At 33.1% G+C, this 27,989-nt stretch overlaps 1 protein-coding gene across 1 annotated transcript in view; it reads right to left on the bottom strand.

The window, feature by feature from the left end:
• The window catches only part of ROBO1 (roundabout guidance receptor 1), a 1,084,421-nt gene that overhangs the window by 488,676 nt on the left and 567,756 nt on the right, over nt 1-27,989 (bottom strand). Inside the window, exon 3 of the mRNA XM_069475042.1 lies at nt 9,519-9,602. Within this exon, the coding sequence (XP_069331143.1) occupies nt 9,519-9,602 (84 nt within the window). The remainder of the gene's footprint in view (nt 1-9,518; nt 9,603-27,989) is intronic.

Genomic DNA, 27,989 nt, shown 5'->3' on the forward strand with positions numbered 1-27,989 from the left:
ACCAAATGACCACCAATACTGTTGACAGTCCAGTCTGCCCATAGCACAGAGTAATGCTGAGCCATGAATATGGTGCAGTAGCACATAGGGTTCACCCAGCCAACTTGGTGGCAGGATTATTATATTGAACTCCTTTTGTCATGGAGGAGGGGAAAGTGACTTATGTTCTCACTGGAATAAATATTCTGTGAATGAATGTTTTTTCCTTCTCACCATATTTCTGCCAGACCCATCATCTGTGTATTTATTGAATGCCTTGTTATATATCAGGTTATCATGTTCATCACTTTTCTGAAGAAAGAACTTATTTTTCAGCAATGAATTGAAGGAAAGGCCTGAATATAGGTTGCTACAACAGTGCAATGGCCAACTGAATATTCAGTATATTTAGTTACAGCACCATCTAGGTATCTTATGAAGTTAAGTTTCTTTCCTCAAGGAAGTAGTATATGCTCTGAATCAGTGACAAATTTCTTGCATCTTACATTGTTAGTCTAGTAGTGATTAATGTTGTTCACCATGTATAGCTCCTTTGGTATCTGTGGGGGATTGGTTCCAGGGCCCCCTGCACATACCAAAATCCACAGAAGCTCAAGTCTCATCTATAAAATTGTGCAATATTTGCTTATAAACTATGTATATCCTTCCAAATACTTTAAATCATCTCTAGATTATAGCTAATACAATGTAAATGCTATGTAAATAGTTGTTACACTGTATTATTTAGGGAATAATGACAAGGAAAAAGTCTGTACATGTTCTGCACAGATGCAACTGTACATTGAATATTTTTAATCTGCAATCAGTTGAATTCACAGATGAGGAACCCATGGATACAAGGAGAGAGAAGTGACTATATTTCTAGTTCTCCTTCCTCCAAGGGCCATAGCAGGATTGTACTCCCTTACTCTGTTGAAGTTAAATATGTCCCTGCGACTTTCATTGGATAAATAAAAGAGTCTAAGTTATTGAGCACAAGTTACGTCTGTGCAGAAGCTTTTAAAGCCAGTTCATGATTATTCTACTTGTCATCATGGAAGCCTGTGTCAAGATGGCACTTCTGTTAACCTCAGGAATTTGAGTGACTATGTTGAATAGAGTCCCTCTGGCATGTGATGTCTAAGTGAGAAATAAATTTCTGCTGTGTTTCCTTGGAACACTTAATTGGTGTTGCCATGGACATTTTGTTTTTGCTTGTTACCATAGTGTACCTTACTGTTGTACCCATCTACAGCTGTAGTATCAACCTGTAGCTGATTCAATAGTTTCTTTGCAGCAATGTAAAGTAATAGTACAATATTTTATTTTCATAGATAATGTTTATGTACTTCTTGCATAGCCCTCAAATATTAACTTTTTGAGAAAAACTGAAGTTGTTGGACTGATGTTCGTGATTGTGAAAAAAATTTTAAAGGAATGAATGTAAGTAGAAAAATTTATCATTGCCTGAAATTCTCTCTAGTAAGTAGAGATTAGGAAGTGTTAGCCAATTCTCTTTTGGTTTGCAAGAAAAAATTAATGAGCTGACAAAGATTATTTCATTTTTTATGAATTGGAAAACTAAAACAGAAAAGCAGGAGGATGATTTGCATAAGACCACAGCAGGAATCTAAAGAAGTGCAGAGATTAGACTCTACCCGTGGCTGTGTGCTAACTTGAAGGTGAGCATCATGCTGTTGACATGTACTGTTTAGAAGGCTTTTGAGTCTTGTATGAATCTCTCTAGTTTAGTAGGGAGTCATTTTCAAAGCCAGGCCTCTGCAAACTGAATAGTTCAGCTAAAATATTAATTTTCTTACATAAATTTCCAAGTAAATGAAACTTCTTGCTGAATTGCCCAGATAATTAGCCAGTCACTTTACTGCTACAAACAAAGCAATATTCATTTCTTAAAATTTTCTTAAAATCTCCTAATAAAACTTTTAATTTGAATTCTTCTTGTATTCTCTCTTAAGGAGGTCGGCATATCTAAAGAATATCTTATGTTTTCTGTTTTTGAGTGTGTTTATTTATCTGCGCATTTGTAAAATTTGTAGCTTCTAGTTATATTTTAAAAATTGAAAACAATCTTCCCCAAATTCAAAACTGTTCATCAAAAGTAACTAAATGAAATTTTCCCAATCAATATCAAGGTTTTGCCATTTTATTTAATCTTAGACACTGTTTTTGTTTCTCCTACCACAGAAACTCAAAATGTTTAGCTGTCAAATTTTTCACACTGAAAATATTATCAAACATTAAATATAAATATAAATATATATTTGTTCAGTTGGTCAATACTATTTTGGAATTATTTAAATCTCTGAAGTTCTTATTAAAAACTCTAGAATTATAATTAGTTTCAATAAATATGAGAACAACACAAAGCTTACCTTTCAATTTTTAAAAAATAATTAAGATAAACTGCTTTAAACTGCTCTTCATAGACTCCCATTATTGTTAGAGTTTAACTTACTTTTTAATGCTCAAATCCACTTGAAGCTTCCAGGTTCTGTGTTCCTGAAGCTTCAGGAACACAAAATTAGGGCATGTCTACTACTTATTATCGATTTTTATGAAATAAAATGAAACCATTTTTTTTCTCCCAATTCAAGAGAAAAGATTTTTTGGAATATGACACACAAATTTAACCCATGACTGTAATCTCTGTCTCATTTGCCTGTTTGCATATTTTCTGAGAATTGGCAGAATTGCTTAATAATCGAGGTCACCCAAAACAAGTCACAAATTTGACTGCTTTATAACTCTGGAAAAATATGTGTCTCTTTCCCTGAACTATTGATAGACTAACCTAATTGGTTAAATTGATGTGAGGTGATAATTTTATTCTTAATATGGGTCTACAGCAAGTAGAGACGGTTTAATTTATCGTCATTTTAAGAAATGTTTATTAATTTCCTATTATGTATGAATTAATTGATCCACAAGTCTGGAAAGAACAAGCTAATGATGGGGCCACCAGAAATGATGATCCAAAGAGAAGCAATTCATGGTTTTGATCTTACAGAGTTTCTATCTTATGTACCCCCATATACAAAGCTCTATCAGAGTAGGTACTCAATATGTGAAATTTTGTTCAAGTAAATGAATAAATAATTATCCAGTTATTTCATAGGTAATGGATTAGGCATTTTATATGAACTGGTAAATTAGATGTTATTTTCTAGAGGCCAAATATAATGTACTTAAAAATATGTAACCACGAAAATGTAGTGCTGGTTTTATTTTGTTCTGCTATTTATTTTCTTGTATTTTCAAATTTTGCCAGGAACTATGTGAGATATTGTAATTTAAAGAAAACAGCACTAAAAGTTTGATTTGGGAGACCTGGTTTCAGTTAAGTCTTTTCTACTAAATATCTTTGTTAAATTGTGATAACTTTAAGGGTCTTGGTTTCCGCACCTGTAAACTCACAAATTTTGGGTAGATTTCTAATGCTTTATCCACATTTTGGAAATGGTAGACATATAGTAGAAAAATCAACTGAGTCAGAAAAACTGACTTAAAATCTCTTCTTATGGGAGACTCACTTGAGCTCTTTGGACACCATGAGAATAAGAAAGAGCTCTCAGAAGTTGCATATATGATAAATGAATACAAATTTTTGCTAAGAATATTGGTGGACAATAAATATAAAGGTTGTTTCCCAAAAAGTTGGAAAGAAAATAACAAAGAAGCAGAAATTAGAGAATACAAGAGATTCATGGATAAATCTAAGAGGCCCACTGTCTGACTAATAGCAATTCCAGAGGAGAGCAGACAAAATAGAAATTAAAAAAAAAAATCGAAGAAATAATTTAAGAAAATTTCCCATAAGTGAAATACATAATTCTCTAGTCTGAATGGGCCCATCTAGTGGCCAAAATAACCAAGGAAAACAAATAAACTATAAGCAAACATTGACAAACCATCACAAAGCACATCCTTATAAAACATGTTTTTGATGTTTCCCAAGTTTTACTAGACTATGCTTTCTGGAGGATAGGCTTCTCTTAAGAAGGGGACAAACCAGGAAAGGGAAAGAAATGAGATTTAGGAAACAGAAAATCCAACATATAAGGGTGATATTAGAAAGTCCCAGGTCTACAGAGAAAGCATTCAGTTTGTGACAAAAACATGGAGAGTTTAAGTGAAAGTCAGAGAAAAATCACAGATTGATGGAATACTGGACAGGACTGAGCATTTAGAAAGTTAAAGAAAATACAATTATTAACTCCAAAAAATTAACAATTGCATATGAAGAAGAAAATGTAATTATAGTATTCTACTTGGCTCTGCAATAGACTCATCGAAGGACAGTTTGCTTAGTTATACCTTATGTAAACTTTGACAATTAATTTAACAAAGAATATCATAGTGAGAGAATAGGAAAAAAAGATTCACTAGGTAATGTCTAAAATTGACATATCAAGAAGATTTGTGAATGCATATTAAAAGTATGAAGGAAACTATCAAAAGAAATATCTAGAAAAGTAAGAAAAGAAGTTGTTTAAGGGAAGTTCATTCAAGGATGGAAAGATAGATTAGAGACCTGTTTGTTTTTATTAAAGCTTCTGTCCTTGATTTTAAAAAAATGTGCATTAATTATTGCTATAATAATGAACCTAAATGAGAAATAGCAGAGTCCTAAAATATTGGTCAACTGAACTGTGCTGCTCTGCAGAAGGAGCATGACTGATGTGTTCAATTTCCAACTGCATGTTCTACTGTAGGTTAAAGACACCACCTCATCTAAATTCAAGATCCTGTGAGGCTAGAAATGTAAAATTAATTTTGGACTATTTATCTTTTAGAATATTAAAGAAAGCATCACTATTATTAATAGAATATTCTGAGAGGGTTATAAAGATAAAGAGAGTTACTGTATGTAAAGTGCTTAGAAAACTGCCTTGCATACATGAAGTAAAAATAAACACTTGTCATTCATATCAATAAATTTTTAAAATTCACATGTAAAAATGGAGTTTTTGTTTGATTTTATGGTGAAGCTATACAATTAAGAATGTAAGGAGGCCGGGCGCGGTGGCTCACGCCTGTAATCCTAGCACTCTGGGAGGCCGAGGTGGGCGGATCGTTTGAGCTCAGGAGTTCGAGACCAGCCTGAGCAAGAGCGAGACCCCATCTCTACTAAAAATAGAAAGAAATTATATGGACAGCTAAAAATATATATAGAAAAAATTAGCCGGGCATGGTGGTGCATGCCTGTAGTCCCAGCTACTCGGGAGGCTGAGACAGGAGGATCGCTTGAGCTCAGGAGTTTGAGGTTGCTGTGAGCTAGGCTGACGCCACGGCACTCACTCTAGCCTGGGCAACAGAGTGAGACTCTGTCTCAAAAAAAAAAAAAAAAAAAAAAAAGAACGTAAGGAGACAGAAGAGTCAATGTTGTCATCAGTTAATAGTTGAGATTCCAAAACATGAAGCAAAACATGGCTTTGATTTTACCATTTGTGTTCATATAGGAAAACATAACAATTTGTCGAGGATTCTTTTTTATAAGAGAGCTTATATTTTGCTTTCTTTTAGACAGAATTATAACCAAACTTAATTGGAGGTAGTGATGAAGGATAAAAAACTCCAATATCCCTGTTTGAAATTACTCTGGAATTTCTGACATTGCATGGATAGAGTTTCTTAGAATTGACATGGGTATAACTCTGACAATTTTTCAGTTTTAAGATTTTTAAATTTGCTTTAGTTTTTCTTCCAACATGCTACTCTAAAAACAGGAGACTAATCCTTACAACAGACCTGTGGAGATAGAGAATATTATCTTACTTTTAGTATACAAAAATGGGGACAGAAGATATATTTTAGAGATTATAAATCAAATTTACATTTTTTGCTACTCAGAAAAATGAATAAAGTTAGATTCCTTTCCAAATTACTGCTTTCTAAAAAGATCAAGAATGTTACCAGGATGTTGTTAGCTCTCACTTATTTCCTGAAATTTTAAGTATCAATAAACTTTTCTTTAAATTTTTTGTCCTTCACTAAAGCTTTTGCCAGAAATCTGTACACAAATTATATGTGTATTTCAGAAATTTAAATATTCTTGGACATAGTATTTAATTGTTTTCTTATTTTTTAAAACAACAAATGCACTTTCAGCAGTAAATAAACACTCCGCTATTTTCAGAAGCCCCTTTAAAAAATCGTTGATTATTACATATTTAATCTCTTTGGGATGTGTGTCTGACCCCATAAAGTGCTGATTTGAAACCCCTTCTTACTTGTTCTCACAACAAAGGCTATATGCTGTGAACTGTTAAATAACCCCTGATATTTATGGCATGTTTAGTTAAACAAGAAATGGTCTATTTCACTGTAAATAATGCACAAGTCTACTTTAATAACATACCACAGTGTCACCTTAGAAATTGTTTTGCATTCATTGATTAGTAAGAATGAAAGTGAAATATTTTAAAAGCTTGCATGGCTTTGTAATGTATCTAGTGATGGTAAGGAGAAAAGGCATCAATATGCTTTTTCCCTGAAACTCTATATATGACCAATTTTTTCTGAATTTCTCAGTTAAATCACTTACATGATTTAGATGAGAATGGTATTTGATACAAGCAGCAACTGCTATGAAGCGAGATTATCATGTGTTGACTAGATTATCAATAAAATATAAATTCATGTGTATGATACGAAATCCATGCATTCTAGCTGTGGGGGTCAATGTGATAGTGATGGTCCCAAATGGTTTGGGTATCAGAGCAGCTGCTGTAGTAACAAATTAGTCAGCAGTGGAAATAATACTCTTTTTAGTATTCAAAAAGAAATAGGGAGAATTAGGGAGATATGAACGTGAATTTTAGTGAAATGGTGATCTTGTTTTGGGAATGCTGCATGCTCGCCTCAAAATATGTTCAAGAATTGTATAGACTCCTTTTCTTTTTTATATATACTAGATGTTAGGGTGAGGGAGAAAAGTCTCACATGTCACCTCAATGAAGTGAATCAACATGTACTAAAAAATAAACATCTGATATATATAAATTGCACAATCATTTTGATATAATGTGTAAAATATATAGACTCCACAAACAATATCTGATACATTTGTTTGTTAACCTTCATGGTAATTTGTCGTGTAACTAATTCATATCTATGATTTATTTGACAATTGCATTATAGATTCTCTAAGTTACTTAATATGTTTATTTTATTTCTTAAATATTCTTGCTGCTTTATATCCAGTGTTACTAAACTCTTGACATATGAAACAATACACAATTTACATTAAATATATAAAAATGGTCCTGAACAGATAGGCCATCTCACTCCCCTCTGAACTGAATTTTTTCTAATGTAAAGATCCTATCAACTCAATTATCTGTGATTCTAGTAAAGGGAATTTTCTCTTTCTTTCTCTCCCTCTGTCTCTCTCACACACATACATTTATACACATGCACATGTGCACACACACAAAAAGGAAATCTGTAAGTAATTTCAAGTAATACTTTGAGCTATTATTTCAACTTCAGAGCCAACTGAGATCTTTATAATTATTCAAGCAGCAAAAACCATGTTTTTCCTACTTTATTTTTCTTATCACTTCCAGTGGAGGTTTTAATGAGTAAAAATATGGGCAATATGCAACTAAAAGAGACATAAACAGCATGTTTAATTCATATATTAGAAAAGAGGTTTTTGAATAATTAGGGATTTACTGAAACAAAATATACAGAATAAACTTCCTTTAGTACTGGATTGTTAAAAATAGTCATAGTCTCAGGAACAAGATTATTCAGAAGAATATCTTCCAATCACTTTGCATTAAATTGTACTACTTTAATTAGTTCCCTTGCAGGCTATAAAGATAATTTTATAAGTTTATTATCTCTTATTAATTTACCTAATTATATGTGTAATAGCAGAAATCTTACTGATAAGAAAAAAATTTAAATGCTACATTTAGTCTTAAATGCATTGTTATTTAAATTCTTTTAATTCAACACTCTAACATGACTTATGCATGGGTTATATATAATTTTCAGGAAATCCATAAAAGACAAAGAGCAAACCCTATTAGAGTATCTAAACAATGCAGTTGTTTAGACTGGGTGAGCACAAGGGAATAGAACTAAGATGCATTGGCAAATAAGGATACCCCTGAGAAAGAACACTACCTTGCATTCCTCCTTTCTTAAATATGAACTTCCTCGGTATTTATGGTGTTAATGTGTGATATTTACAACTCTTTTCTAGCTAAGTTTCTGGAAAAGTATCATAGCAACTCCCTCACCATCTCACCCTAATGGACTTTGATTTGTGGGTCTTTTATGTGGGTTATTCTTATGTTAAAAATAGAAAGAAAATGGGAATGAGTTATCTACAGGAGTGAAATAAATATAACAAATATTAAAGTTACTTATAAAGGTGTTATTAATTTTAGTACTTAATCCAAGTGTTTAAAATCTGAAATTATGTAGACAGAGGATAAAATTGGAGAGTAATATTTCTATGAAGACAGAATTCTTCCAAAGTAAAGTATCAGTTTATTATTTTTTCTAAAGTGAAACGTGTCTATTGGATTACCCTTTTTTTTAAAGTCATCTGTATGATTGTAATGATGCAGAAGAGGTCTCCATCATCTCTAACTCCAAGTACCCTACCTCACATACACACAATCTATCCACACCCCACAACCTAGCAAAGTCTATGGAGAACTATGTGTTAACAAGCACTGATGAAAAGGACCTAATAAATACCTACTCTAACAAGACCACTATCACACCACTATCTGATTCAATGGGTTTAAGTGATATCTTTTATTTTTTGTCCTTATTTAAAGTTTTAGTCAAATTATCTCAGAGTTATATGTGTAACTTATGCAATTATATTTAGAGCTATGCTTACAGATTCTGCATGAAACACATATTTCCAGGGTGATCATTCTTAAACTGTATGTATGAGTTACTTCCAACACATTCAATTAGTTAATTTGTCACTTTTATGCTGGTATACACATGCATCTATTTCAGAAATAGTTTGTGGATATGGTAGCAATAAGTCATGCACACACAATCCTGAGATGTAAGTTGGTAATGATGAATTGCATCACTCTTCTTAAGAGTTTGCTTTCTGTTGTTTTTAAGATTACAAGTGTAACAAAATAAGCACAGATAATTTAGAAACCAAATTACTTGCAGGTAATCTTTTTTTCCTTATGATGGCAATTTAGTTGAATATTAAATCTCTAAGAAAATAGTATCCTTCTAAACATATTAACAAATATGAAAGTTTCAGATTGATGAACATTCTTTTATATTAAAAGCAGACAAACAACGAGAATGATTACAGTTTTCATGTTAAATTTCTGTTCTCAAAAGTGTTTACTTTAGCAATATGACCTCCCAGCTATGGAATGAAGTCTGGAAAATGAGGACAAGAAGTCGTGGTTGTTAGCTGGAAGCAGGGATGATTAGATAATTTTACACAGGTGGTTGATGATTGATGGAGGTGGAGGCATTTTAGGAGAAAGTTAGTATTGCGGAAAGAAACACTCTACCTGTATAGCCCAGCGAATTGTCATCGTTATCAGAGGTGGGGATTGGCGTCCCGTTGTCCTTCCCCCTCTCTAGGTCTTCAGGGTCTGTCGGAAACAACACCAGAGCTGCTGATGGGGTCACAGTAGTAACAGTAGTTGCCATTTCGATCACAGCATGTCCAGATACAAGTAAATCCACATGTGACAGAAACACACACAAGGACAACACACAGCACACTTCATCCTTGCCCCTGCTGCGGCACACTAAGCCCTGAGAAGGTCTCAGCATCATGGTTTAGTTTCTACTTCGTAATTTCCCTAATTCTCTGCTCTGCCTGCACCTTTCCTGCACTTCAAAGCTGGCGAAGGGCTCTGCCTGCCCTCTGTGAGGCCGCCAGCACGGACTGAGGGAGCATATGGAGGAGGGAGAGGGCAGGGTGGCTGAATGCTAGCATTGCTAATTTTCTACCTTATTGTTAATCAAAGCTATTGACTGTGATCACTCCCCATCATCGCTTCATCTCCTGGCAATTACAGACTCAAGGGACTGTACCTCATATGGGGGGGGGGTGTGGGGAAAAATAGGATCGTGTCAAATGAGGAGGAGGATAAAATTGTCATACTTTTTCTGAGAAACAGCAAAGAAAGTGGTACAACATCACATCTTTCAGAAGGCAACAATTTGTCATCTTAAAGGACGGATATAAATTTACCAAAATGAATGCATAAGTAAAACAACATCTAACTTAATTCCAAATAGCTTAGGATTCTATATTATACTCTGCCATGTAAGTATTTTTATTCACCTAGTCTTATTTTTCTCAAATAAAAAAATGCTTTTTTCTTTCTGCTTTTGAAATTGTACATTAATTTTCCTACATTAAACTTTAGAGATGAAGCTAAGGACAACATTCAAGTTCTAATATCTAGAAGCTGAGTTACAGCATATGTATATACAGAAGCTCAATGACACCACTACTAAATTTCCCTCACGCACACTCTGTGTGTCATATCTATGTGTGTTAGATAAATATGAGCAGTGTCTATAGCTCCACTGCGATAAGCAGACACAGACACAATAAAAACCAACAGTGTACCTCCTGTGTCGAATAATGTAGAGTCATAGGTCATTCAAGTTCTGATGTTCTGCAGGCTTTTTATCACCTTACACAGTGTCTACGGAGGATTTCTCGGTCTGAGCAGTGACGAATCACAGATGTTTACTCGGGGAAGAAAATGTATCACTTATGAATGAGCCAGGGAGTATACACAGGTAATGTCCCTCTAGAAACATCACAGAGGTCATTAATTTTATGTCTCCACTAGTTTTAAGTGAGGTTGACACATTTTGTCTTAGACACAGCTGTTCAGGGATGATTTAGAATTTTTTTTAAAAACAATAAAAGGTCTAACATGAATCTGCTTGGTGTTTTTTTGCATGCAGCATATTTGTTAATAACTAGTCTAATCTCCCTGCCTTTCCTACACCCTACCACAAATGTTATATAATTAACCCTGTGTAGCTAAAATGGAGGGGAAAAAAAGTTCAGATCTGTGCAGACAAAAGAGAAAAAAATACTCATTTTTGCTTCATTTAGTCTTGCCTTTTCAGTGCTGGTTGTTTTCATGTTTATCTTTAAAATCAGTGTTGGAAGTGTTAAAGAGAAAAAGTGTCCACTTTCTAGACCTCCAGCCTGTTAACTTACTTTATACGTAAGTTGTTTAGGTTAAAGTTTTGAGTCACATCAATTAGACAGAATGGGAAACAGGCATTTTTGTGTATTTTGAGGCAGTGTTCATAATGTTCTGCCACAAACTAATCTTGCTCACGCAGACTAACTAAATAAAAGAAGTTGATGTAGAAAGATAAACAGAAGTTGTTTGGTCGTATGTATTAAAAAGATTTTAAGAGGACCAGCCCTGCTTACCCACAGTTTGCTTTAAAGGATAAAATGTGTTTAGGGTCACTTTAATTTTATGAATTAATTATTTTCAATAAAAAATGCAAACTTTCAAGAGAAGTCCTACTTTTAATTTACAAAGGAAATTGTTTACTTAATGTGGAACCATACATTTCCAATCAATCTGTTAAAAATACAATAAAAATTCATACAATTCCACAACATGAACTAAATCAGTTTGTTTACACAATATTACAAGACTTTCAGGATAAGGTTTTATTATTGAATCATTTCTGAGAATGAGGATATTATTGTAAAAGCAATAGAGATGAAGAAAGTAAGTTTAATATCATTTGAAATGAGATGTCTAAATCTATTTGAAGTAGATTTTTACCTGTGTCTAATTTATCTTAAGTGGTTTATAAATTTGCCCATCACCATTCTGGTCCCTTCTTAGGTTCCGTAAACAATAGACTTTGAATTAATCAATGAATCTTACCATATCTCTAAAGCCCATTCTCTCTACCTAGTACTGCCTTTAATTAATGATATGCTAGGCCTAAAGGAAACAAAAGGTGTCATGTTTAGTAACTTTACTGGTTTTTTTTCTTGCTCCTCTTTCCCGTTGAAAGATAACAATGACATGAAGTAATCACTTGACTTACTGTGCGAGAGCTGGAGGAATAATTCAAAGAAAGCCAAAAAGATATTTACTTAAATTTTTTGTTAAATAGTATTGATTATGCGAGCCATGGACTAGAAGATAATGAGGCAAGAGATTATTTTGTGTTTGCCAAATTTGAAGGAGGTTTTCTTGTACTTTAACTCTGGATTTAGGGTCATCTAGGTCTGAATTGAAGTAGGTGCAGCTGCAATTTGATAAAAGCCACCAACCATCACATCTAGAAATGAAGTGGCACTAGATGTGGGAGGTTTTATGTGTCTGTCACTCCCAATGTACTGCAAATTTCTGAGGATCAGGTATTCTCTCTGCTTCTCATTTATACAACTACCCACCGTACAATGGACCTAAGATAATAAAAAAAAAAATTATTGAAAAGGTGATGACCAAGAATGCAAATCTCACTTAAATGGTAAACTTTAAATCTGAACCAACTGGAAAAGATATAAATTTTATTTTTACTCCAGTAATCATACTTGGGGGGTGCAGAGAGAACTTGCTCTAAAAATACTATTGGACTCACTGCATCCCCATAATCCATAAAAACATATAAAGCATTTTTTCGATTTAAAAAAGAAGGCATGAATCATAAAATCAGACATTCAGGGTTGCAAATAGATCAGATAGACCCTCATAACAATCTTCCATCAGATACACAAACTCTTGTGAATTTGGCCATTTGACTTTCACTGTTTTTCAAAGCAGTCAAATCCAATGTTTTAACTAAGTCCTATCTTTTATGTCTGTTTTTAAAACTCTGTTTTCTAGATTTTCTATCCATTGACTCTAATGCTGACCTATGGAGACATACAGAACTAATGCCTCATCTGTGACAGCCTGTTTCCCTCCCCAAACTCCTTAAATGCTTGTGTTTCATTGGGCTCCGGATGTCATAATTATTTTAACATGCTTTTCTGTATATACCTTCATGCAAGATCATGGTTTCAATTATCTTTCATAACATGATGCAACTTCCATGTCTCTCAATTAGATGCTCTATTACCAACCAAACTATATTTCCATTGCCATGTAAATTTCATGTGAATTCCAAGAAAACTCACACTTTCTCTCACTAAGTGGTGAACATAACAGCTTCTCCTTCAACCTATGCCTTTCCTATATCCTCTGTTACAGATTTTACATAAGTATGTAAAATATTCTTAACACTTTACAATTCAGTAAAATGTTCTTAATATCATACAATTCAGTAAAATGTTAGTATCTAGGGTTAAAATTGAACTCTGGCCTATAGGCCATTTATAAAATATTTGCTATATGGCTTTATTTATTTTTTGGGGGGGGTTTGTATGCTATACTTACACTTATAATATATAAAGTAATGTATCTAATGCATACTATATGAGTGGACTACCTTAAAATCGTCTTTCACAAATTTAATAAGAGCAACAACTACAAAAGGAGAATAAAGATCTATGAACTAGAAATTTTGTCTTCAAGGAATATTTATTCTTAAATATAACAATCCATTAAATTTTTAGGTTTTTAAACATTAATTAATTTTTTAATTGAAAAACGTAAAATAGTATATAACATGTTTTAAAATAAGTATTCATTGTGAAATGGCTCATAACATATGCATTACCTCACACACCCATTATTTCTTGACTTAAAATTGACTTTTTTAGTGATGGTCAAGCCTACAATACATTGTTATTAACTGTAGTCACTATGTTGTACCATAGAGCTCTTGAGCTTATTTCTACCATTTAAGCTTACTTTCAAATGTTTAAAAAAAGAATATCATGAGAGAAGTAACTAACATAAATATGGTATGATATTACCAATCACTCAACCTATTATGAAAAATATTCAAAAAAGTTTAAAGGATGGTGGATGATATTTGAGTGGTCTAAAGCCTTCTTTATTATGTGCAGCAGATATTCATGCAATGACATTTCTCTTTCACTGATAATATGATTAAAAGAGCTTCTATTATTTTTATAGTACAAAGACTCATATTTCTAAATTCAACCCATATTTCTCTAAATTATTATCTTACCATGGCAGCCAGTGTTACACTGTAGAAATGTAGAGGCCTAAGAGAAAAGCCTGTGGTTTAAATTCAGAGTTTTAATTATTTTTAATTTTTAAGTCAGGGTTGTAATTCAATGCTCAAAACAGGGTTTTCAACCCTATCCTTCCTTTCTGTCATATTCAGTTATGTAAATACACATTAAACATAAAAGCTGCTTCTTTTTACCCTACTGTAAAGTGTCAAGCTAGTTTCTTTATAGATCTGCATTATCACTATGAGGAGCTTTGGCATTAATTGACATTTTAAAGATGATCATTAATAAAAGATTAGGGAAAAGCAAATGAATATAAACTACTATCAATATGAGAATTGTGTTCTACAAATTGGATCAATTCTCATTGATTCTTTCCTACTAATCAAGAGGAATGCAGGGAATGGGTACTTTAAATGGAGTACTGAGAACATTTAATTAGAAACCTAGGCAATGAATTACAAAATTAAGTACAAAAAACTATATTTGTGAAGCTTTAAATTTATGTAACAAATCTGCATGATCAAATTAAATTAAAATATCTGCTTTAATCATGTATGGTTAAAATAATTGTTGAATGTACATTATTATTTGTCCCATTCTTTTGAACTGGGAATAAGGGGAAAAATATGAGTTATGTTATAGAGGTGAAGAGGAAACAAATCAGTAGGTGCTTTTGGGCAGTACTTACTTAAGAAAAATTAGTGAATGAAGCAAATAAGAAAATTCATTTACAATAGTACTGAATGACTTTTGAAGAAATCTTTATTCTATGAACCATTAAATATAATACATATCAAGTTAAAAATTGTGATATTAAATGTTGAATATACTATTTTTTAAAGCAGCAATGTGGTAACAGAAAATAATGTGTTACAACTATCTCCAGTTTTGCTATTATAGGAAAAACTAAGACTGCTTCTTTATGTTTCTTTCACAGATAGAAGACCCATGATTATTATGAGCCAAGCGAATAAAGACTGTTAGAAAGTATGTTCAGATAAAATAAAACAAAATATTAAAATTGATGTAAATTATACATTCAAATAAAAATTTTAGAGATTGGCTGATTCTTTCAAAATTTGAAAGCTTTGTCTTCTAACATTGTTGAGAAGAGGGGGAAAAAAAGAGTTGTTTGCTGTTTGCTAAACTAATATAATCTTAATGATATAGTACATAATTTTAACCTGTGACCTGAGATACTAGTATTGTATTGAATTAAAAAGCAGATTTCATACAATTATCTCAAAATATATATCATTATCTTTTCTCATTTCCTGGTTTAGGTGATTAGATAACTGAATAAATCAAACATAAAGAAAAGGAAGTAAAAACTGTACTGATTATAATCACAAATAATATTAATATAATGCTTTAGTTTATTTAATATAGCATATCATTTTATATGCATATATGTGTTCTTACATAATTTTTGCAGTTCTGTCATGGTCATAACCATCATCATCATCACCATCATCACGCTTCTCCTTCATGTTCCATTTTGGAGACGCTGAAACTAAAGCTAAGAGAAGTTCTTTGGCCTCAGTCAAGCAACTAATAAATAGTGGATTTGAAATTTGATTTCAAATGATTTCTGACTTCAAAACACTCCTCTTTTCACTATATCCCACGGCCTCGCTTTACTCATCAATCTAATTCCAGGAACTAGATGGAATTTCAATAACATATAAGCAATGCGACACCAGGTTAGTGATTATTTTCCAGTCACTGAACAATAAGATTGGATAATTTCACAAATCTATTTCTGAGCTGCAATAAGCATATCACCAGGGCTTCTTCACCATATCCTTTTTTAGTTAAGACAAATTAGAGCATTTAATAAGGTAGTCTAGTAAGTTGTGTTTAAGCAAGAAATACACAACTAAATATTATTAAAGTGGGGTTATTTTAAAGTATACTCTAATTGATTGTTGATTATAGTCACTTTGTTGTGTTATGAAATATTTTTCATTCCATCTAGCTATGCAACTATATTTTTGTACCCGTTAACTGTCCCCATTTTATCCTCTCCTCCCTGCTACACTTCCCAGTCTCTCTTAACCATCATTCTACTTTCTTTCTCCATGAGATCAATTGTTTTTAATATTTAGCTCAAAAAGCATGAGGCTTGGACCACAATATTTTTAAATATGTTGATTTGAGGAACAAACTGCTGAATAAAATCAAGGTAAATTCAGATTCTTTTTTTGACAATTATAATTTTGTAAAATTATCTTTCATCAACAAAAGTTGCATCTTTTAGCATAAGCTTAAGGATGCTTAAGACAGGGTCATGTCTTACTCATTTCATATGCCTGGCCCTCGCACAGTATTTAAGAACAGAGTAGGCAATCATTACATGTTTGTTGAATGATTGAAAGAAACATTGGGATGTAGTTTTGCTGCAGTCAAGAGTGTAAGTTGAGTAAAAGCTAAGATGTAGATAACTTTTCTAAACGAATGAATACGAATTATTTCCTTATTTGGGATGTTCTTACACATATATCTGCCTAAAATATTATAATCACTATAAATATAATTCATAACTACTTTTGCCAATGTTAACATTCTGTTTTTGAATTTCTAAAAGTGTTGCAATTCAGAAAATAATGCTTGCGTAACTCTACAATTTTCTCAAGTACAATTTTGTTTAAGTTAATCCAGCTAATGGAATATGACTAAATAATAAACACCTAACTCATATTGAAGCAAAAACATTAATAACAGAATGATGTATATATACCAATTCTATTAGCATAAAATATACTACTGAAATGTTAGTAAGGTAAATGCATTAATGGATAAGCCTCTGACTCAGAAGAATACAAATGCCACAGAAGAAGCTTTTTAACTAATTTAAATCAACTTAATTTGACAAAACAAGATAGAGTACCTTCTGTATGGAAATCATTCTATTGATGGAGAAATGCTCCTGATTTTAAAACCATTTGTTTCCAGATCTCTTCTGGTGGAAACACTGACAAAGCAGAGCTCTTAAAGTAAATGGGAAAATTATGCTTCCACATGACAACATGTTTTTTCCTTTGGTGTCTGAATGTTTGGTCTAAGAAATTCATGGAGGTTTTTATGGAAATAGGTGATGACTATCCCTTTATATAATTAGAAACTAAGCCAATTGTCCAGTTGAAGTCTGCATTTATTCAAAATCCTCAAATCAAATCCTCAATAATATCTGATATGGCAGATACCTTGGTGGGATGGAATTTAATCTGCAGAGATTTGCTGCCTTGAACTTTATCTATGAGAGTTAATATCCGGTCTATTTTACTAGTATTTCTGGCTCTCTCCATGTATTGACTTTTTTTGTTATTCTCTCCACCCACTTTGCCCTGGTATTCAAAGGCTTTTCTTTTATTGTGCTTAGCATCTGCTACTGTTCCACTCCCTTCCAGTCAAAGCATACGGTAACTTCAACACAGACTAATTAAATGGTGCTTGAAGTTAGTTAACAGGTGGTGTCCCAGCTGCCTGATAGGAAGGACAAATACATCTTGCATTTTAAGGTGCAGAAATAGCACAATAGTAATACCTAAATTAATAAAGTGCCCCTTTCATAGCATTAAACTGTTGATGGGGAAAAAGGAAGAAATAGGATCATTTTTCTTTTGTAGAGGTAGAAATCTGAGTTTGGGGAATGGTGATCACATCTGAGATTCTTAATAAAAACTGAGATCTCCTAATCCTTAAACCAGCTCTCTTCTCTCATCATAGAATACGTAAACTTATTGCCACTTTCCCCAGGTATGTTAATAAACCATGTTTACAATCACTGCTGCTAGTTACCATGTTGAATGACCTTCATGTGAGATGCGCATGATTTGTTAAAGTTAGTCAAAATATGAAATTATTTACTTGGCATTTTGGAATCACTATAACTAAGTATATATTATTTATTTAGGTAATCAATATAGTATAATGTTTAAGAGTCGCTAACCCTGTGACTTTGGACAAGTTTTCTTCATCTATAAAATGTAAAATATTTTAATATTTATTTTATTGACCTCAGTTTCTTCATCTATAAATGTAAAATAATAGTATTTGTTTCACGGGAGTATTATGAGGATTAAATAAACAAATATTTGTAAAGATCTTACACTCCTAGACACCTAGTAAGAAGTCAGTAAACGTTTGCTATTATTATAATCCAAATTAAAAATCAATTAAAAGGATCATTTAGTAATTTTTAATGAACAAAATTCTACATATCTGCCTCTTGAAATCAGAAAAGACACACACTGTTTCTATTTTAATTTGTGCCAGTTGGAAGTTTATATAGGCAAAAAATTGAATAAGGTATCAATTAAAATTCAGAGAAAAATGGATTTTGAAATTTTTCATTTTTTTCTGTTTCCTCACATCTTCACCATTGAATTTCTTCAGCACTCATTTACACGGAATACCCCACTGAATCATTCAGAAAGTATTTCCATATAGACATCATTATGGCAGACTCCTCGAAGTGCAGAACTTAGTTTGCCTAATTGCCTGGTTGCTTTGTGCTGACAAAGATGAATTCACTAAATTATATTTCTTGAGAAGAAAAAGCACTTGGTATTAAAATTACTCTACAGATTTCTTCACTGTTAGGAGAAAACATTTTTTTTTTTCCTTGCCCAGTGATATTTCAACATCTGCCCAACTTCTTTGCTGTGCCATTTAGAAGGATAGAAACTGTGCTTGGTGCTCTGGAGGTAGATGGGGAAAGGTCTGAAGCATCTGCAAATTGGGCCCCTGGTCACAAGGCAACTGCCAGTTCCTCCCCACCTGCCCTCCCTCAAGTGTCCTGTGAATCCTGCCTGCCATCCATCTGCGGCCATTAAGGGCATCTCTAAGGCTGCATTCACTCAACTGCTAAAGGGACAAATTTCCTCTACAGTCACTTCATTGTCTGCCTTTTCTAACCACAGTCACGGTTTTGCACTCTTCATTCTAATTGTGCTTTTGATTATTGGGGTCATTTTATTCCTTCAGCTTTCCTAAAGGTCACAGGGATTAGCTGTGTCCAATCGAGGACCAGAGAGAGCAGTTGAGGCTTACCCCCCATTCATCCGCTTCCATTGATTTCCCCTCAGTCTGAGAGTGGCGATGGTCGTTACATTTTTTTTTCTTTCTCTCTTTTTTAAACTCTCATTTGATATTTTCATTGCACCCTCCCCCACTTCTTGGAGGGAGGCTGTTTGTAACAGCGGTTATGGTACAAGTGGTTGCATGGAAGCAAATTCTCTCAGGTAGGGCACTGGCGGTCAGCTGAGCTTGCACTTGATTCTTCTTCCCTTTACTGTTTCGGTATACTTGGCTCACAGCCACTGGACAATTCTGTTTTATAATGTCAAACTGCATTTTAAAACAACATTCCCTTTCCTTGCTAATTCAGTCTAATTAATTACACACATATATTACCTATTTACTATTTATATGTACGACATATAGCCTATTTTTTTTTCCTCCATTTTATTTTTTCACTCTGCTGATACTCAGACTTACATTTGTGTATTTTAGCGGGAAAATAATGCCAGTCTTTATTCTCACAGGTACTTTTACAGTGAGATGGTATGTTTCACTTACAAATGCTTTCCCCAAAGAGACATTCTTCTTGTAAAGTAATGGAAATCTGTGAAACTGAAGACAATAAAAGTGGCTATTTCTTTTTTTATTTCAAAATATCAAGGGGGTACAGATATTTTTGTTACACAGATAGCTTTTATAATGCTTGAGTCAGGGCTACTAGTGTGCCCATCACTCGAATGGTGTTCATTGTGTCTATTTCCAGGGAATGGGTTTATGTGTGAGCACGTGGAGGGAGTGAGGGTCCTGAACAACAAACACCCCAAATAACCCCAAATACCTTAATATAGTGGTACCCAACGTTTTTGGCACCAGGGACGGGTTTCGTGGAAGACAATTTTTCCACAGACAGGATCGGAGGTATGGTTTTGGGATGATTTCAGCGCATTATGTTTATTGTGCAGTCAAACCCCTCTACCAATGATACTCTGTATGTTCAGCTGCTGGTCCCCAGCGCTACATCACTACCTCAGCTCCACCTCAGATCATCGGGCATTAGTCTCATAAGGAGCCCGTGCAACCTAGGTCCCTCGCATGCGTGGTTTACGGTAGGGTTCTCCCTCCTGTGAAAATGCAATGCTGCCGCTGATCTGACAGGAGGGGGAGCTTATGCCGTGATGCCTGCAATGCGGAGTGGCTGTAAATACAGATGAAGCTTCCCTTGCTCACTGCCGCTCACCTCCTGCTTTCAGCCTGGCTCCTAACAGGCCACTGACAAAGTACAAGGCCATAGGGGGTTGGGGGCCGCAGCCTTAAAAGACATTAGGTTGTTTATATAATTATTCATAGTCAAGTGATAGTAGGGGCAGTTTATTATGTAAAAATGTTTTCTGGTCACCAATGCTTTTGGCTGATGAAGTCCATTCATTACTTATAATCAACAGTTTAAAACACAGTGGAAGGCAGTCCTCAGATTTTTCTCTTTCTAGGAGTCAATTGAGAAGTGACTTTCTAGTTGGTGAGATGATCTATGTGGCTCAGAGGTAGCTGGGAAGACCTATTTATTGCTTATTTATTACATAATGTGGCCTCATTAGCAGAAATACATTTCAAAAACTACGCAGCACATTCAAATTAGGAGATATGGCACCAGCTAAATTCCTCCTTCTGCAGTTTCTGCTTTATAATTCATAATACACTTATCTGTAGTACATGTGAAATATGTTCATTTGTAGGTTCAGTGGCTTCTGCAATATCGCCTTATTTAACCTTTTCAAATTTAATTCTTAAGACTTTCTGTAAGTGTTTAGAGTGGAAACAGCCTAGGCGACTAGTGAATATGAAATTTTTGTTTCCAGTGATGCAGCTCCTGTATGGATACTTCCATGTATGGGAAATGGAAGTTTTTTATATAGTAACTAATACTCTTTCCATTAGGATTTTTGACCACTTTTTACATAGAGGTCAGAATTCTTAAAAAAACACATTTTCCTGCAAAGTGGGAAAGGGAACTAAAGTTTATCCATATGGAATAAAAATCTGATGAGTTCTATATGTTACCAGGATTATAGTAACTATGCATGAATATTTTAGGGAAATATTATAGAAATCATAAATAAATACTTTTAACTCTTGTTAAAGGAGAAAAATAACAAAGGAAAATCTCTATAATCTGTATCTGCAACAATTAACATTTGAAAATGCTTTAAGACTGCAATAAAAACCTTAAAATAACCATAGTGGGAGTCAGAAATGGTCATAAGATTGGCTACTGCATTTAATAAATGGCCGGTCAGATGTGTATTTGTTGTAAATTAATGTAAATAAATCAAACATAAGAATGTGTATCTTTATTCTTAGATTTCCTGGGATAAGACTAAAGTATTTGTTAATGTAAAAGCTTTACTTTTAGAATGTGTATTTGAATGCTTCAATATGATTTTAAAAATTACCTGACAAGCTAACATCTGGTATCCAAAATTGCCAAAAAAATATAAATCTTCCATTGGCTGCAAAACCATTTGCTTACCTATGATTCTATAACTTCTAAGGGAAAAAATAAATCTAATTGTATATAATTTTGTCAGAGACAAGCATAAAACACAATAGTGAATGAGATAACAGAAAATGAAAAATGTTTCAAAGTAATTACACAATGCAGGTAGTTGACTGATAATTATGAAAATGATGACAGCGCATTTTATTTCACAATAAGAGAATAAAGATATTATTGTTAAACTTTCCATCAACCACATGTATACTTAATTTACTGTGCCATTCAATTTTGTTATTCATTCTATGTGTAAATATACAGGGTTCAGAAGGCCATTAAATCATAACAAAATTCATCCTGAATCATGTTGTAAAAACTTAAAGCTCTGCTGCCTTCGCTGGTAGAGTCTGAGAAGCTTGGAGGCTCCTATTTAATGTTCAGTAGATTTTTTTTAAATAAAAATTTAAATTTTGAGATAATTTTAGGTCCATATGCATAATACAGGAACATTTATTGTACTTTTGGCCAAGTTTCCTTCCATGGTAACATCTAGGAAATCTTTGGTACAATAGCATAAACAGGTTATGGACCTTGATATAAGCAAGATAATCAGCTTTTCCACCACTAAACGGTCCTTCATGCTGCCCTTTTATAGTTCCATGCACTTTCCTCCTACCCACCCCTCCTCATCCTCTGGCATCTACTAATCTCTTCTCCATAGCTATAATGTTGTCATTTTGATAATGTTCTATAAATGAAATCATATTGTATGTAACTTTTTGAGAATGACTTTTTTTACTCAGCATAATTCTCTAAAGATTCTTCCAGTTTGTTGCAAGTTTCAAGAGTTCATTTTTTAAATTGCTGTGTTGTATTCTATAATATGAATGTACTACCGTTTATTTAGCCTTTGACCTATTGAAGTATATCTGGGTTGTATCCAGTTTTTGCCTATTATGAAAAAAGCTGCTATAAACATTTGTGTACAGGTTTTAGTAGCAAACATATGTTTTAATTTCTCTAGGATAAATGCCCAGGAATGCAATTGCTGGGGCATATGGTAGTTAATGTTTAGTTTTTTAGGGAACTGCCAAATTGTTTTTGCAGAGTGTCTCACGATCAGCCAATCAAATTTTAAAAGAGACACATATATTCACATGGAAGAAATGTTTCTGTGGCATTAAGATTATGTTAAAGTTAAATCTCTGACAGCTCTTTCTTTTCCCCTACTCTCCTCCTCTGCTCCTTTTTCCTCTCTTCCCCTTCCTCTAGATTGATCCTTCCTTCCTTCTCCTTTCTTTCTTTTCTCCATATATATTTAGGATATTTTGATAGAAGGAACGAACTCTATGAACCTAATCTAAGATAAAGTTAAGTAAGGTCGGGCACGGTGGCTCAAGCCTGTAATTCTAGCACTCTGGGAGGCCAAGGCAGGAGGATTGCTTCATCTCAGGCATTCGAGACCACCCTGAGCAAGAGCAAGACCCTGTCTCTACTAAAAATAGAAAGAAATTAGCCACACAACTGAAAAACAGAAAAAATTAGCCAGGCATGGTGATGCATGCCTACAGTCCCAGCTACCCGGGAGGCTGAGGCAGGAGGATCGCTTGAGCCCAGGAGTTTGAGGTTGCTGTGAGCTAGGCTGATGCCATGGCACTCTAGCCCAGGCAGGAGAGTGAGACTCTGTCTCAAAAAAAAAAAAAAAAAAGAAAAGAAAAAGTAAGTAATACTATAGCTTTGTAGGTCTTTTAAAAACAATGAACTTAGTCTTATTAGTTTTATAGACTTTTTAACACTTAATATCATCTTATTCTTCTTACATAAGAGGAAAATACATAATTGATGTTAAAAACAGACAATGCAGAATTTTTTTGGTTTCCTATTTTTATTGATAATGACAAGCTAAAACCAAAGATAAATATTCTTTAAGTATAAATAATCATAATACAGAAATTTATGTTGCAACTATGATCAGCAATCTATCTTATTATAGAAAAAAATTAATATCTTATAGGTTATTATGCAATGCAGAAAAAAGTATGTTTGGAAGCATATAATGCAACCAAAAGATTTGCATTCTAGGCTAATATTCAACTGTAGATAAAGGCCTGAACAAAACTGCCTACATAAAACTATGTTCTACAAAAAAGCTTATTGCTTTTGTACATCCTAAATATTTTCATATATATTAAATTTTGTTATTATATTACTTTACTACAATTGATAAAGTTGGTTTGGTTAGTCATCATGAAGCTATAACAACCAGTTGTTGATATGTTTTCAAAAATAAATTGTTAAAAGATACAGGCAAATTTACATTGACAAGGACAATAACAAAACCTCAGGCAATTCACCATAAAAGCAAATATAAAAGCAGTAGGTAGTCTTCAAAAATAGATAAAAATCATATATAATCTCAAACTTTTACATTTATGGAATCAATGAAAGCTGAAAGAAAATTTCTGATGCCAGAAATATGTACAGAAAATATTCATCCTATGTAAAGGACTGTATTATTTTTTAATGTGAAAACTAAAAAGAATATAGAATATATTCTATATAGAGAATATAGAATTACTTATCATGCCAAAGGTAATCATTTGAAATGAATATATTTACCATATTTGAAAAATCCTGTTGTAAGATTTTATAACAAACATTATTTCAACTAATAAATGAAGCTACTACCGTAAAAGATGATATAAGAAAAAAAATGTTGCCCAACTGACCTGATCAATTTCTGCGAAAGAGATTGAAAGACTATTGATGGGGGTCAGACAGTGGATTGTCCTGAATTTAAACCACAACCTTTTATTCAATAAACTCTGACAGCTTGGGAGATAAAGTTCAGGTCACACTGGCATTATTTCTCTCACAGCTTGATAAAATAAAATAAAGCACAGTGAAACAAAACAAAATAAAATAAAACGATCACCTTCATTGTGTTCTTTGAGTGAAATGGACCATTACTGAGATAAATGTATGTGGGTAATTCTACTGTAGATGATGTGATTAGAGATTATTTAATTGGTAAGAAACAATAGTTGGTGTGCTGTGTTGAACCTACCAAACCTTTGAGAATACTTCAAATGCCTAAGAACGTATTAAAGATAAAGAAAGAAAAAGCAGCGAAGTTAAATAAATTGCCTGAGAAAATTTCATAGACAATTTTTATTTCTAAAATAATAAACACTTATTCCAAATACCAATAAAAGCATTTGCTTTAAAAGCAGACTTAAATGTACAAAGGCAATAATGTCACAGAGCTTGGAATTGACCCCTCCCCCACTTCTAAGGTCCACCTGTCATCAGTCACCTTTCAAAAGGGGTCCATGAATGGATGTTTAGGGCATCAGGGTAAGTCTCAAGGGAATAAAGATGGAGAAGAATAAACCAGTGAAAACTTTTAGGAAAGGAAATGGTCCATAAAAATAGAGCCCATTAATTCTAAGAATTATATTGATTTCTTGTCATTTTTATAAGCATAATTGCAGAAAAATATGTTTATTATTATACATTTGTAAGGCTAAATATAGTATGTCAAATATAGGAATATAAAAAATATATACCCAATGTCAATGTATATACAAATACTTGTGTGTGTGTGCATATATATGCATATGTATCCTGGACTTTTATGAAGAATGCAGTTATATTATCAACAGAAAATATGATATTTAAGATTAATTTTTCATTGTTATTATTTCTATACTGTTATTGAGGGCTGTTCAGAATTAAATATATGCTACTTTATAGAACTACAATCAAAATTAACAGAAAAAATATGAAAAGTACTGAAAGAAATAAGAATATTGAAAGAAATAGTTGGAAATGTCTAGTGTCAAGTATCTAAAAAAGTTAATATAGATTTTAGTGGATTCTGATTATTTAAGGGTAGAAAAAGGAATGAAGAGGCCAAATATTTTTTCAATAATTGCTTTAGTTACAAATTGACATAGAGTATGGATGTTTCTAAAATGTAGGAAAAATGTAGAAATTGGTTTTAGAAAGAAATGCAAATCAACATTTACATATCCATGAAAAACAGCTTAAAAATTTTTCTGATCAAAGCTAGATAGTTGCATAGCATAAATACTTTGAATTTCCTTTTCCAATAACAAGTAAAGATAGCACTGAAAATTTGCGTTTAAATGCTAATCTCTTCAATTTTAGAGGAGGTAACTCTATACCACCTGTTCAGTAGCAATTTAAAATGAATGTAGTTGACAGATAATAATTGGTTCAACTGTGGGTTGAAAGCTGATTTTACTCTGTCTTGAATTTCCAGCTATGCCTGTCTGAGAGATATACTTTGCCAATCACAGAATTCAGAAAGTATTTTCTGTTTGGCAAAAACCAAGAAGTGTTTCCTGTGAAACTTGCCATTTTTTCACTAAAAGGACACATAAATAAACTGAGTAGGTGAGTTTTCTTTTCAGTAAATGAATCATTTTGAAGAGATCAAAGAGGCTGAAAATGAGATACCAATATTCAGGCGATGTTCCCAAGGCAACCATATTCCTTACACAGCTGTTGTCCCATGCTGAAATTAGTTGCCCAGAATTTGAGTTAAATAATCCCATCCTTCAAGTGACTTTAGGAAATTGGGTGTTAGGGAGGCCAGCCAGCACCATTCAATTAAGTGGTCCTTGAACAGAAAAGTACCTTCCTTTGAATGGAGGAAAAAGTTTGATCACATTTAAGCTAATCTATCATTTATCATACCCAGTGGGTGAGATAGTTAATGACTCTATTGATTCTTTTTGGTGCTTAATTTTATACATAGCATTTAACCAATGTGCAACTGAATATGGGATTTGTTTTCCATTTGTTATTGATGCATCTAAATTATTTTTATTTATTCCTGTATGCATTGATTTCAAAAGGGAATTTCAAAACAGCTTTAGGTAAAACTGCATTTTAATTCTCAGATTATCTTTTTTCTTAGCTTGAGGTATTTTTCCATGCCTATAGTTAGCTTCAGAGCTCCCTTTACATTATCACTAAAAGGGAAAAGAGTGTTGAAAATTTGACAAAAATGTTGGGCATAGACATTTAAGATATTGCTATTTTTTTTCACTCTTTATCTTTCTTCATCTGCTGCTGTCATATCCCCACTGTTCATTTATATAGGTCGCTATAATTATTCTTTGATTGCTACTCCTTCTTTGAGGATTACATGGGCCATTTCTAGGAGCTGTCTTTACAAAAAGACAAAGAAAGAAATGGAAGCACAGTAGAAACATGGAAGTTGCAAATATGGTCAAACAGCATCATGAATGTGAAGGGGATTCTTAGTAAGAATGAGAGAAAAGACTAAAAGACTACATATAAAATGAATATTGTAACAAATAACTCTTTAAAAATTAAAAGAGCCAGGCACAGTGGTATGTGCCTGTCCTTGCAACCACTCAAGTGGCTGAGGGTGGGGAATTGCTTGAACTCAGGAGTTTGAGGTCAGCCTGGGCAACATAGTTAAATCTCATCTCTTAAAAAAATAAAACTAAGAAAAGCTATTAATAACACATAAGCCTGAGAGCAGAAGCAAGGTCTATAATAGCATGACACGTGAAGAACAGAACAAAACAAAATGACTTAGGCATCACATTCTAGACAAAGCCAATTTCTGAGCTGAGCTTAATGATCCACTTTAGGCAATATATATAGTCTATTTGGAGTATCTATGGACATAGCTAATGGATTAGTAAACATAAAGTAAGTTGTTAAATCCTGAAGCTGTCTGAAACCACCACAAAATAAAATTAAGAATCCAAATGATACCACAAAAATCAGTTCTTATAACACTAATACCCATTCCTAAAAGCCTTCACTGAAATGCTGAATTCCTTATATTATCTAGTAAGAATAGTTATAATTAGATTAGCTGGATAATGGTGATGTGATGAATAATTAAAAATTAGACATAGCATGAACAAAACTTTAGAATAAAGGTGCTAAGAACAGCAAAATCAAAATGTGTTCAAAGAGTAGTGTGTAGTCTTATACACAGATTCCAAGAGAGTCATTATTTCCCAACAATTGGGATTTAACAATTGCTGGAGTCCAACAAATATTCCCAGCAATCTGTTCTCAACTCCATATTCATGCTGATGCCTTGATAGTCTCGATGTTGGGAGTATTTACACCATGGAAATCAATGAACACTATATATCAGGGCCTTTGCCCCAGATTGCCAGTTGTTAACCATTTACCAGCACATTCCCCTTTAGATAATTATATTAGTGTTTATTACAAACATTAGACTTAAACAACACATAACGTAAGCAAGTTAGTCATAAATTTCCCTAATTCTCCAATATCTCATTGTGAACCAAAGACTCAACATGCATTTTATTATTTTAA

The sequence above is a fragment of the Eulemur rufifrons genome, chromosome 7 (genome assembly GCF_041146395.1).
Source record: "Eulemur rufifrons isolate Redbay chromosome 7, OSU_ERuf_1, whole genome shotgun sequence".
NCBI classification, from domain to species: domain Eukaryota; kingdom Metazoa; phylum Chordata; class Mammalia; order Primates; family Lemuridae; genus Eulemur; species Eulemur rufifrons.